The following is a 13040-nucleotide window of genomic DNA, read 5'->3' as shown; positions in this document are numbered from 1 at the left end:
GAAATAATACTCCAGAAATCAATCTTCCATCAATAAATTTCTGACTAAATTCTTAAGCAATATAAGGCACACACAGATGTATACCCTCTATCCCCTGCCTAATGACCTGTGGACTGGTCTGAGTAAAGGGCACACACACCTGGGAAATACAAAATACTGAGACTGGTTTGACAATTAACTGCAGAGAGGTGAAAAAATATATGGAAGCTCTACAGCAAACCTGCAGTCCCCAAAACTTATTATCCTGGTAAAATTAACAGATATTAGAATAAACAGGAAGTTTTGTTGTGAGTTAAATCCTTCAAGCAAGATTCAGTCCTTGCTAATTTTGGCAAGCATGAATATTTGGAGTGATGAGACATTAAGAACATCGTAAACTAAAACTAAGTATAGATTTATGTCACTTTAAAATTCCAGATGACTATTTATTAGATGAACACAATTCACACTAGTAACCTTGCTGAATTGGGTTTAAGCCAAAAGCTACAATATATTCTGTTACATTAAGAAGTATCAACTAAGTCAATGCATACACACTCCATATGCTTGAAAGTTTCCAATATCCACTTTTTAAAGCCAGATTTTTAAAATTGTATTTTAAATGTATTTTAAAATGTTTTATATCCAAGTTTAAAATCAACCTTCAAATAAAATATCCCATTTCATTAGTTCCCAGTTAGCAATAGTGCTTTTAGGCAAGTAAACACAGAAAACACAGCCTCTGGGACTTATGTTTTAAATACAAACACAAACATTGGGTCAATAAGTTTATCTCACAGCATTTCACCTCAATTTACCTATGAGACACCTTTGTCTGCTATTCCCATTTCAGTTGTTCATCTGGTGATGCATATGTTTCTAGGTTCTGGACTTTAATTAAGGCTCTCTGACAAGGTCTACTTTTCCTCCAAGAAAATCTATAACATAGATTTAGTAAAAGTTAGAAAACAACTCTGAATTGATTCTACTGGCCCCTATCAAATGCTCAGCTGAGACCGTTGTCATCTGAGTAAGTCAAGCCAATAGAATGTTTCCCTGAATGCACTCCTCAGGATATTAACAGTCTTGGCTCAAACGAGAGGCCCCCAAGATCAAGAAGTTTATTAATGCTAGTAGTACGTAAAGTCATATAATATTCTATGTTATAGGATTTCTGAGCACACCATTAACTACTTATATACATTGTGAATCCCTAAAAGGAACACATAGCACTTCCAAAATGTAAGCACACCCTTATAGGGCTTTTTCAAGGCATCTCAAAAGATGATCCCTAGAATATATATGAGAATGAATTATACTTTTCTTTTTTCTCTAAGTAATTTTACTATATATCTAGTTATATCACCAAGCATTTGTAAACTTAAACCTTTAAAAAGCTTTAGCTGAGTTACAGTTAACCCCCATGCCACAAATTTTACTATTAACTTTCAATAGCAAAAATTGGTTTTGTAACTTTAGCAAAAACCGCCTGTCAAGTGTTAGGATCCTGTCAAGTTATTCAGTGGGCTTTATGTAAGGAAATAAAAAAACTATGTGATTGATACCTCATAGAAATTAATGTAGAAAAAAGCTTGTATTTCCTGAAAAAATGAGTTACTTCCCTGTTTGCCTTGGTTGCAGGAGGCTTAGCATTTAATTTAATGCTCAACTCTAGTTATCAACTGTGCTAGACCCTTGATACAGTCTCTCCCCCTTTCCCTAAAGGATTTTTTATTTAATATTTTAATTCTCAAGTCATTTAGTATATAGATTTCTGTTATATATTACCTTAAGAACTTATTTTAGAGTAGGTAAAGCTACTCGCCACTCAGCCCAAAGCTGCTTTCTCCAAAATAGTCATGCCCTCTCTAGAAATAGCACGTATGTCAGTGTAAATCACTGTGCCTTCAGGTGTCAGAAGATCACTGAACATTCAGTCCCAGACTAAGTTCCATACCTTCTTTCCATTCTAGCAGTAAATGTTCACATGTGGGTATTCTGGATATATATGGACCATGTAGAACAAATTTTTCCTAGCCAATTAAAAGAAAATGTCCATATAGCAAATGTAAAAATAAAGATCACTTTTTCTATCCTTATGGTTAAACATAGATTATATTGTCTGATAAAAGTTTTACTGGAGCATGAAGAATATGACAACATGCAATCATTTCTTTGAGAAAAATACACTGTTTGAAAATAGGAAAAGGTGTAACTCCAGAGAAAGTAATTTAATTTTTCTATGAAAAGATTTCAAAAAGTCAGCATGCTGTAAATGGGAGAGGAAAAAGGAATAATTACTTTGACCACCAAATCAGAAGCCAGCACTTCCTTTGCCCCTTGGATTTGGGCACCTGCCGCTCTATAGTGATCATCTGAGAACTTGGAAGCTTCGCCCGCACCCGATTCCACGACAACATTAAAACCCTGCTTGACCAAGGTCTGAACGCCAGCAGGAGACAATGCCACTCGCTTCTCATTTTGGAATATCTCTCTGGGGACTCCAACAGTCAGTTGCTTATATGGAATTCCTACAAACAAGCAAAGGCAAAAAAAAATACATTTGGTAAAAAACAAACAAAAAATGTTCAAAAACAGATTTTAGAAAATTGAAAGAGGCAATCTTTTCTTCAAAGTATACCACACATGCAAGCTGCTGTTCAGAATGATGTTCCTGATTCATACTTATAATTCTTTGACTTTTTTGGTAGATGAGAAGAAATTTCATGCCTACTCTTCTGAAACTTCTAAATATTTTATTTAATCAATTGGCTTTCTTCAAGGAACATAACAAGCTTAGTTGATGTGTAGGAGAAAAAAAATGGGTTTAGAGATCCCTACACATGCTGACTCCACTCTTCAAACTAAGCCTCTTGGGTTATGGTCTCCTTGCCCTTACTTTTAACAAAAATGGAATTAGCTATTTTGAAGAACAACTGTATCCTAGACACTTTGATGGCCTGCCACACTCAAAGTTCCCTTCCAGGTAATTTGGCCACACACAATGCCTCATAAATTTCTAAGTGTTGTATCTTAAGACTCTACACACTCAGCCACTTAGACAAGGGATCAGCAACTGTGTCAAGGAACAATCATCTACAGGGCAGACGAGGAAAACTAGCAGCTGCACCTTATAAGGTGACTTAGACAGGAACTCTGTCCAAGGACACTCTATGTTGGCCAGTGACTACTCAACCCACTGGGTTCTCTCTCAAGGAGTTTGAATGGGAGACCCACAAAAAGGGACAAGGAGAGTAGATCAGTGCAAATGTTATTTGTAAGCACAGCTATGAGGTAATCAAAGGGAGGACAGCAGTAACAGTGATAGAAACATCAGTAGTAGATATTTAAAGAAAGAAGATGGGTCACAGCCATGAATTCTACAAATAACATTCCACTTATCCAAGGAGTAGATGGGGGGTTTCTGGGCTCTCACACTTGCCAAGAATCCACATAGCAAACCCTCATCGCAAAATATAATCTGATGTGATTCTGTTCCTTGCAACCCAAAAAAGCCTATATAGTATAATCTTATATTTAGATATGGTTCAGACAATCTTTAGCTACAGGACATCAGTTTCTCCTGATGTTTTACTTAATATGCAGCATAAACATTTTTTAATGAAGAGTATCTGTTTCTATATAAGGTTTATTAAAGCTTAGGAAACCCATTCTTGCAACCTAAGATCTGAATATGTATAATTTCAAAATGAATGAAATTATCCCTACAGAGTAACTTATTAAGTAAGACCTTAGAGAAATTAAGTCAACCTAGACCTGAATTTGAACACTGTCTTAGATTCCACACTACCTATACAGTAATAAGTTACAGTACACAAAAGGCAAATAACGCTGAATCTTACTCCTTACTGGAAGGAGAGGGAGGAAAATAATAGAAAGCTGGCAAATATTTGGATTGACATACAAAGCTCAATCACATACACTTATCTCAAGTTCACTTATCTGACAACCTCAAATTGTCAGGCTTTACATGGCAAAAGCAAGGAAGCTACCAAAGATGACTGAAGCCATGTCAAAAGGATTTAGAAGCCAATTTGAAAGGGCTTCCACTGACCAAATAAGAGATAATTTGAGCACATACAAGGGACAGAGAAACTGGCTAAACAATACTAAGAGGATTCAATGAGCCAAACCTAGAATGTTGTAAATTCTACAGAGCAACAATGAAATTCTTCAGTATATTAAAAGGAAAAAAGAGAGGGGAACTTATAGATAAAAAGAGACAAAAGAGACATAGCAAATACAATGTGTGGACCCTGTTTGGATCACTCTTTGAACAAGCCAACTGTAAAGAAAAAGAGGGAGGAAGGAAGGAAGGAAGGAAGGAAGAAAGAAAGCAATTAAAAAATATGAATACTGATTGTAGCTGGAATTACTTACTACACTTTTCAATATGGTAATGAACTTATGGTTATATTAAGGAAAAAATAGACTCCTTATCTTTCAGAGACAAAAATAATTAGGAAATAGTGAAGAACCAGAAATTAAACAAAAATGTCTTATACATAATCAATATAGAGACCTTGACGTCCATGGATTTACTCACAAGGACAGTTTTCATGTCTTCAACAGTTATTTACCTTTATTTTATACACAATTTTATCACCAGGATAATCTGGCTTTCCAGAGCAGTTTAAAAGAAAGCATCTGAAGATAAAGTCGGAGGCTTGTAGGGACAGATACCCTGCCAATTGTGACTTGTCATCTGAGAACAAGAAAAGAGGCTATAAAATCTATTCAAGGCAGACATAAGATCTCAAAACACCTAGCAGTTTAGAGGTCCTTAATGAATTGACAAACAGTCTTACAAACTTAAAAAACAAAAGAGGGCATTATTCTAGGTGACAAAGGTTGCCCCCCAAAATATCCATCCTGTTCCTCCACCTTAAGAAGATGCCATTTTTAGCTGGGTACATTGCCATCTAGAATAAAAGACAAAATGTCCAAGTCTCCCTTACAGCTATAAACAGCTACATGTCTGAGTTCTGTACAGTGAGGTGAAGTGACAGAAGTACTGGGATGAAAGACTTTGAGCAAGACTGATGGCAAGACTGATGAAAGAGAAGTGACTTGCAGGCAACCCGCTCGGGTCCCCTTCCACTCTGTGGAAGCTTTGTTCTTTCGCTCTTTGCAATAAATCTTGCTGCTGCTCAAAAAAAAAAAAAAAAAGAAAGAAAGAAAGAAAGACAATTGACTTGGTTTAGAAGGGCCCCTTTTAGCCTCTCCTCCTTCTGGCCTGTACCCCAGAACAGAAGCAAGGAGACATTCTATCAGGGAAGGCCTTGTAGGCCACTGGAAGACTTCAGATCTTCCTCTGTAAGAGCTAGGAAGCAAGTGGCAAATTTTGAATTGAGGAGTGACATGATTGTACATTTTAAAAAGATTATTCTCACTGTCCTGTGCAGAACAGACTGTAGGGGGCAGAAGTAAAAAGCACAGAGACCATTTAGAAGACTGGTGCATCAGTACAGGTGACAGATGACGATGGCTTGGACCAAGATGATAAAAGTAGCAATGGCAAGAAGAGGACAATTTGTAGATATGAGATAGAGCTGACCTATACCTACTAGGAGGATGTAGAATGACTCCAGGGTTTCTGACCTGAGCAACTGCAATCAAATTGCTACTAACTAAATTGGAAAGCATTAATGTAGACCAATTAATATACTTAATTCCTAATTCCTGAGCATAGATGAGCTGTATATGGTACAATTCTCAAATACTAACAAGGAATTAGAAAGGGCTTCTAGGAGAAATGGTTGTTATGAGCAATAGGCTCCAGGGACAACTCAACTGGTTTATCTTTTTTGTTTGTTTGTTTTTTCTATTACCTTGTCTTCTCTGTAGCACTGGAAATTAGGAATGTCTATAGTACATGGAAAATACAAGATAGCACTTACTTGTTTTTTGTTTAAAATGATCACTCACAAGCACCAGGCCATAAAACTACATGGCTTTTCCTTTTATCGATCATCAGATCTATTAGTTCCTATGACTTGAAGGTTTCATTTACAATCACTGAAGTGAGACTTTACCTGGTTTTACAGGCGCTTTACACCACAGTTCTTGGTGAGTATGAAATGTTCGTAAAAAATCCTTCTTCACACGTAGACCCTTACAGGACCCCAAATTGCTAAGTAAAGGACATGAGCAGCCAGTCACTACTGTTTTCAATAGGTTTGCCATGTTGATATGAGTTCCCAATTTTCTGACTCCCCAGTTTCCTTGAAGGCAAATCACTAAGAAAAAAGAAAATAGGATGTTTATATGCCAAGAAAAAAACTATTTGTCTTTTAAACATGAAAAACATTTAAAAAATACTAATCTAAAGAGCTTGAAATATAACAGTTACATGTAAACATCTATAAAGAATTTATTTGCCAAGCTCCTTACTTATAGAAGTGCTCAAAATTCGTTTTCCAGTTCAGGCATTTAAAACTTGGAATCCATTTTCCCACTAAAATTGAAGTTCTAAACTCACTATTCAATTCCAAGCCTAGGTCATATAACCTATTTGATCCTGAATGTAGCTAGAAAGCTTAAATACACACACATATTGCTACAGAATCAAGTCATATCTTACATGAAAGTTATCTTCTAAGTCAGCATGTCCAGCAAAACGTGCATGTAATTCAGTTACCTTTGAATTTCCCTTAAATTACCTAAAATACTGTACAGTATAATGGTGACTTACATTTAGCCACCAGATCATACCAAATACTCTGACATCCTATTCAGTGCAGCAGGATGCTTATCCGCTGAGACCTCTGAACTGAGGCTGACTGAGTGAGTGAACAAAAGATTCATGTTTGCCAAGTGCACCTCTCAAGAAAATTAAACATGCATGACACATGACTCTAAGAAAAGAAGAAAGAAAGAAAAATTCCATAGTATATTTATCAAATAAGCTTGTACCTGCAGATGTGGCCATAACTATGAACTCTTTTGTCAGTGGTTCTCACAAATGGCCACTTTTTGAGAGTTCTAACCAGGCTGCATGAAGTGTCACTGGGCGTTGCTGTTACTAAGGCTTCAGGAACTACCTCCACCACATTCCTCAGTGGATCCCCAGGGATGCATGAAAGGCACTCCCACTGTCCCCATAATTCCCCGTGGTCCTGCATACCTTTCTCTTCTTTCTTTCAAGAATGGAAAGAAGCCAGGCGCGGTGGCTTATGCCTGTAATCCCAGCACTTTGGAAGGCCAAGGTGAGCAGATCACGAGGTTAGGAGTTCAAGACCAGCCTGACCAACATGGTGAAACCCCGTTTCCACTAAAAGTATAAAAATTGGCCGGCCCTGGTGGCTGGCGCCTGTAATCCTGGCTACTCGGGAGGCTGAAGCAGGAGAATCGGTTGAACCTGGGAGGTGGAGGTTGCAGTGAGCCAAGATTGCGCCACTGCACTCCAGCCTGGGTGACAGAGCTAGACGCCATCTCAAAAAAAAAAAAAGGAATGGAAAGAAGCCGAGGACTTAGAATTTTATCAGCCAAACTCAGCTAACACTGCTAACTCTGCCTGTAAGTTCTGCTGTATCACGTGGACCCTCACAGAACTGAGCACCTGATCCTAGCAGGCTCCGTAAATGTTCTTCCAGACTCCAGAGGGAGAAAAACTTAGCTCATTTCTAATTTCAGAACTGCTACCACTGGCCAGGCATGGTGGCTCATGCCTGTAATCCTAGCACTTTGGGAGGCGTTGCCTGAGTTCAGCAGTTCAAGACCAGCCTGGGCAACATGGCAAAACCTCATCTCTACTAAAAATACAAAAAATTAGCCAGGCGTTGTTATGCACGTCCGTGTGAAGAGACTACCAAACAGGCTTTGTGTGAGCAATAAGGCTGTTTGTTTTCACTTGGGTGCAAGTGGGCTGAGTCCGAAAAGAGAGTCAGCAAAGACAGATAGGGGTGGGGCAGTTTTATACGATTTGGGTAGGTGGTGGAAAATTACAGTTAAAGGAGGTTTTCTCTTGCATTCAGTGGTGGGGGTCACAAGGTGCTCAGTGGGGAGCTCCTGAGACTCATTGTCCAGAGAAGGAATGTCACAAGGTCAATTGATCAGTTAGGGTGGGGCACAAACAAATCACAATGGTGGAATGTCATCAGTTAAGGCAGGAACTGGCCATTTTCACTTCTTTTGTGGTTCTTCAGTTGCTTCAGGCCATCTGGATGTATACGTGCAGGTCACAGGGGTTATGATGGCTTAGCTTGGGCTCAGAGTCCTGACAGGAGTGATGGTGCGCACCTGTAGTCCCAGCTACTCATGAGGCTGAGGCACCAGAATCGCTTGAACTTGGGAGGCGAAGGTTGCAGTGAGCCGAGATCATGCCACTACACTCCAGCTTGCCAGCCTGCCAGCCTGGGCGAGAGAGCAAGACTCTGTCTCAAAAAAAAAAAAAAAAAAAAAAACCTCCTACCTCCACAACTCCCTGAAGAAACATCTTTAAAATACCAGAAATCAGCACTGGTAATGGAAATTTTTAATCCAGGGAGCATTTATTCATAAGATGCCCCTTAATTCAACAAATATATACCAAGGGCAGAGTTTTGCCATTAAGAAGCACTTGCAGAATCAAACTGGAATTTTCCTGGAGATAAGAAGTCAACAAATAACACTACAAAGTAGAGTAACAGAGTAACACAAGCTCAGAGTCCTTTGAAGGATCAAAGAATGAGACTGTGTCCTCTTTTAGAGCTCAGAAAAGGAAGGGAAAGCTGTTTGAGATGAAGAGAATCAAATGAAAAATAGCTAAGGAAGAAAGAATGCAAGATGTGTTTTGGCATGCAGTTAAAAATATGTATGAATAATTATTTGCATTTGGACAGACAGCTTTACATGTTCAAAGTGTTTCCACATATCATGTCATTTCATTTCAGTCCTAAAGTATTCTCAAGTCTCAAAAATACCCTACTCATTCATTCATGGGTCACATCTAGAGTTATCATGGCTGAGAATAAAGAGAAAATTAGTTCAAAATTCAGCTACACATTCAAAACCTCTACCGAATCTATGCCAAGAACTAAGGGAGATGCAAAGATGTGTAAAAGATTATTCTTGTCTTGAGTGAAATTTTTTTTCCCCACCATTACTGAGTGACCTACTCCTATCCCAACCTCCCCACTTACCCATGTTTCTCTTCTTAGATCATCCCAACTCCCCAACAACCACCATTTTTATAGGGCTGACAAAGAGTTCCCAGACCTCATCAGCAAAAGAGTGACCTGAGCTTTAATAGAGTCCTGTATTGTCCAAATTCGCCACTCACTTACTGTTCGACCTGAACCTCCCCCTGCCTCAGTTAGCTCAACTATAAAAAGAGCACAGGTTTCAAAGGCCATTTTAGTCTCTAGAAATTTTATGATTAGATGAGACTTTGTTATGCTATAAAACTGAAGTCCTATTTCATGGCGGGAAATCTGGAAAATTTGTTCCTTCTAGTTGGAAAATGGTAATCTGATGTTCAGCAGATCCCTGGCAGGGGCATCAGACATCAGTAGGGCCAAAGCCTTCATAGGCCAATTTCTGTGAAAAATTCCACTTGATTCAACTGTGAACATACAGGGCAGAGATCAGGAGGTCATTTCTTGGCAAGAGCAATACATATCATTAAGTCTAAACCAAATACAAATGGCCCTGAAAGATAGAGAATATTTAAACTATCTTATCATTGGCCTGTACAGGTTCATACAAAAGATAATACTCCATCTTAATCATCACATTTGCCTCCATCTTCACTGTAAAGCTCTCATTCATCCATGTGCTCCTGTGGCTTTGAAGCAATAAGAAAAACACTTTATAACTCAAAATTAGGGGAAAAAAGCATAACTTTTTAAGCATTGCTTTCATATGTATGTTTAATGTAACTTATATAGGTTATTTCCCCTATTATTAGACAGTAAAATCCTTGAGGGCAAGCACCCAACCTAAAGAGGGACCACAGATATTTAAGAGAGTCAGCTCTGGATCTGTGGATTGGAAGCCCCCACTCTACAACTTATTGGCTGTGTGACCTTGGGAAGTCACTTAACTTCTCTGTACTTAATTTCCTCATCTTTAAAAGGGGGAATAATAGCACCCAGCAAGGGTGGTGGCTCACACCTATAATGCCATCTCTTTGGGAGGCTAGTGGGGAGGACCGCTTGAAGCCAAGAATTCAAGACTAGCCTGGGCAACACAGTGAGACCCCCATTGCTGAAAAAAAAAATTAATTAGCAGGGCATGGTGGTGCAAGCCTGAAGTCCCAGCTACTTGGGAGTCTGAGGCGGAAGAATCACTTGAGCCCAGGAGTTCCAGGCTGCAGTGAGCCATGATTGTGCCACTGTACTCCAGCTTGGACAACAGAGCAAGACTTGAAAAAATACAATAACAGCACCTACCTCTCAGGGTTGTTGCCAGGATTGAGAATATCTTTATGAGCTGTTATATTCACTTTGGTATTACTCTCCCCCAGTGCTTTGCACAACACAGAGACTTTCAGTATTTTTGATTGAATGAATAGGGCTAGGTGACCTTAAGCCTAAGTACCTATTGAGCACATTTTCCAAGGATTTTCAGAAAATTTCCTTTGAAAAGGAAATGTTTGTGTAGCCTTGTGGAAAACTGATTCTATCACCAAGGTAAGCCGCCTAAGCGCACCTGCTGGAAAGAAGGTGATCCTAAACTGCCTGTTAATAAAAAGTCAAGGTTTGCAAATAAAAGGGGTGCAATGAAGAAAAGGGGCACACTTTAAATAAGAAGAGTAGGTAGGCACCTAAGCCCCACGCGCTGCTCCGAATAAGTCTGTCCCACAAGACTCCTGACAAACAGACCACCTAAGGACTGGCCAGCGCCACAGGGTGAATAAAGGACACCGGCAACCATAAACAAGTCACGCTTTTAAAAGCGAGACATACCAGCAAGGACACAATACCCTACTGAGCCAGCTTCGGCTGGCAGGCGCCGTGACCTCACCCAAAGCCACCGGTGTCACGGCTACTGCCACCGGTGCCGCCCCTTGCTCGGCAACTAACTGCCACCCGCTGGCATCTGCACGAGACCGCTATTTATAACCTCCCTAGGAAGCCGATTGGCCACGGCTGCAAATAGTCATTCCGGCTGTTGAGTTTGAACTAGCTCTGCCCAGGTCGCCCTCTCCGCTGTCTCTTCCTCCTCACCAGCCTAGGCCCCAGAAACTTGTACCCACCACCGCCAGACCGCCCCGACTCACACTCACAATTTGTGCTAGCAATCTCCTATGTCCCCAGCCGGACACCCTCTCCGAACTCCCTCAAGGGTCAAGCACACCTCAGGGGCATCCAGCTGCCACCTCTCTGGGTGAACCGCCCATCGAAAGTCCTCTATGACCTCCCTCTCCACCACCCCCGATCTTGAGGGCCGAAATGACCCCGTACGACTCTCGCTGTCCCCCAAAGCTGCAAATATCTGCACCTGCACAGCTGCCGCCTCGTTCCCTGCCCTCTGTGGGGACCCAGTTCCCAAATCCACCAGCCCACTCCCTTCGACATCGCCCCAGCAGGAGACGAGAAAGGGATCCCAAGAGGCACGGTTCTTCTTCCCCACCTAAGCCTGCGGCCTGCGGACACCCCAGTGCACCCTGCGCCCACCCCAGTGCACCCTGCGCCCGGGACACCGCCGACCCCGCCCCACTTTGCTCTTTGACAGGTCTCTCTCCCGGCGAGGGCCATGGTCTTCAGGGAAGGCCTGAGCCCCCTTCCCAGCTGCGCCCTAGGCGCGCGCCCCGGCTGCCGCACCCGCCGGTGCCGTCGCGCTCACCTGGGCCGGGAGGCTGACAGCCTTGGGCTGTGTCCTGCGGGCCGCGAGGGGACGTCCCGCTGGCAGACCCGGGCTTGGGCCCCGCGGCGCTGCGCCTCCAACCCGGAAGAACAGCCCCAACTCCGCGGCGGCGGGCGGCCACGTGACTGCAGCTCCGCTCCCACCTCGGCGGGCGCCCCTTACCCGCCCAGGCTTTCTTCCCGCCAGGCCCCTTCCACCCGATCGCCGCGCGCTCTCCGAACCAAAAGGCGACCTCACGAAATGCCCCTTTGAGCTCAAAGGCTAGTTACCCCCAGGGGCCCTTCCACTCTCGAGGACAGGCAAAACCTCTTTGTCTCTGCTTCGGCCCGCGGCCCCCAGCCCAGCCTCCGCGCTTTCGCTCCGCCAGTCCTTGTCAATCAAACCTGATGCCAAATGCGGCAGCTGAAGTTTTCAGGGACACATTTGCTTCTCCCCTTGAAGAACCAATTACAAAGCCTGATTTCCTCTCTGGGGTCCCATCAGAACAAAGAAACAGGTAATATAACTCCACTCCGGGTACCTGCCTTTCCTCCAGCTCGCTAGGAAAAATCAGAACTTCTGTAACAGGAGAGGACCCAAGGGAAAGGGGCAGGCGGAGAAGGGTTGGTGAAGGGCGGGAATGGGGGCGTTGATTTTCCATTCTGGCAGGAGAGGTGGAGTTAAATTCCTCAGAAACGATGTCCAGGCTTGAAAAGTAACACACATCTCCGTGCTTGTCTTCCAACATCAGAGCCAGCCTAGAGGAAGCTGGCTAGTGTCACTGCTAGTACGAATATCCCCGAGGCTGGAAAGCATCTGGGTGGAGGTTGTGAGCTTTCCAGACCAGGCCTCGGCTGTTTTTGTAAAACTATTAACCGTAATGACCTAGTCGTTCTTTTCACACAGTTCTGTTACTTATTCTGCAGGTGTATTCTGACTAAAAGTGGGAGGAATAAAAAATAGAGTGTAAAATGGTTCACTTGCCCAAAACTTAATCATCATGAAGTGTCAGTAACGTCATTTCTTTCTATTAATTGAAATTTTGATACAAGAAAAATAATTATGAATCTAAAAGGCATAAGCAGAACAGGTATTCCATAACTTTAAAAAGAAATGAGCTGCAGGGAAACCCTTAGTTTGAGAACTTGTCTTGTGATTAACCTACACAGAAGGTCATTCAACTAATGGATTCCCACTGCAGTCCAAACTCACAGACAGGAAATGACACAGCCCCATATTTTAAAATAATAATGAGCCGTGGCAAGTGTGAC

At 41.9% G+C, this 13040-nt stretch overlaps 1 protein-coding gene across 6 annotated transcripts in view; it reads right to left on the bottom strand.

Annotated features, from left to right (window-relative positions):
* Positions 1-12428, bottom strand: part of NNT (nicotinamide nucleotide transhydrogenase) — a 101213-nt gene extending 88785 nt beyond the window's left edge. The window contains exons 1-3 of one of the 6 annotated variants that reach the window (XM_054486921.2): positions 12311-12428; positions 6036-6239; positions 2281-2510 (exon numbers count right to left, since the gene is read on the bottom strand). In XM_054486921.2, coding sequence (XP_054342896.1) covers positions 2281-2510; positions 6036-6186 — 381 coding nt within the window. In that variant the 5' untranslated portion in view covers positions 6187-6239; positions 12311-12428. Of the gene's footprint in view, positions 1-797; positions 928-2280; positions 2511-6035; positions 6240-11769 lie in introns of those variants that run through there. The other 5 variants (XM_054486924.2, XM_054486923.2, XM_054486925.2 and 2 more) reach the window with 5 other exon arrangements.
* Between the last annotated feature and the right edge of the window lie 612 nt (positions 12429-13040).

The sequence above is a fragment of the Pongo pygmaeus genome, chromosome 4, assembly GCF_028885625.2.
Source record: "Pongo pygmaeus isolate AG05252 chromosome 4, NHGRI_mPonPyg2-v2.0_pri, whole genome shotgun sequence".
NCBI classification, from domain to species: domain Eukaryota; kingdom Metazoa; phylum Chordata; class Mammalia; order Primates; family Hominidae; genus Pongo; species Pongo pygmaeus.
The sequence above is the reverse complement of the archived record's forward strand: the minus strand, read 5'-3'. Positions and strand labels throughout refer to the sequence as shown.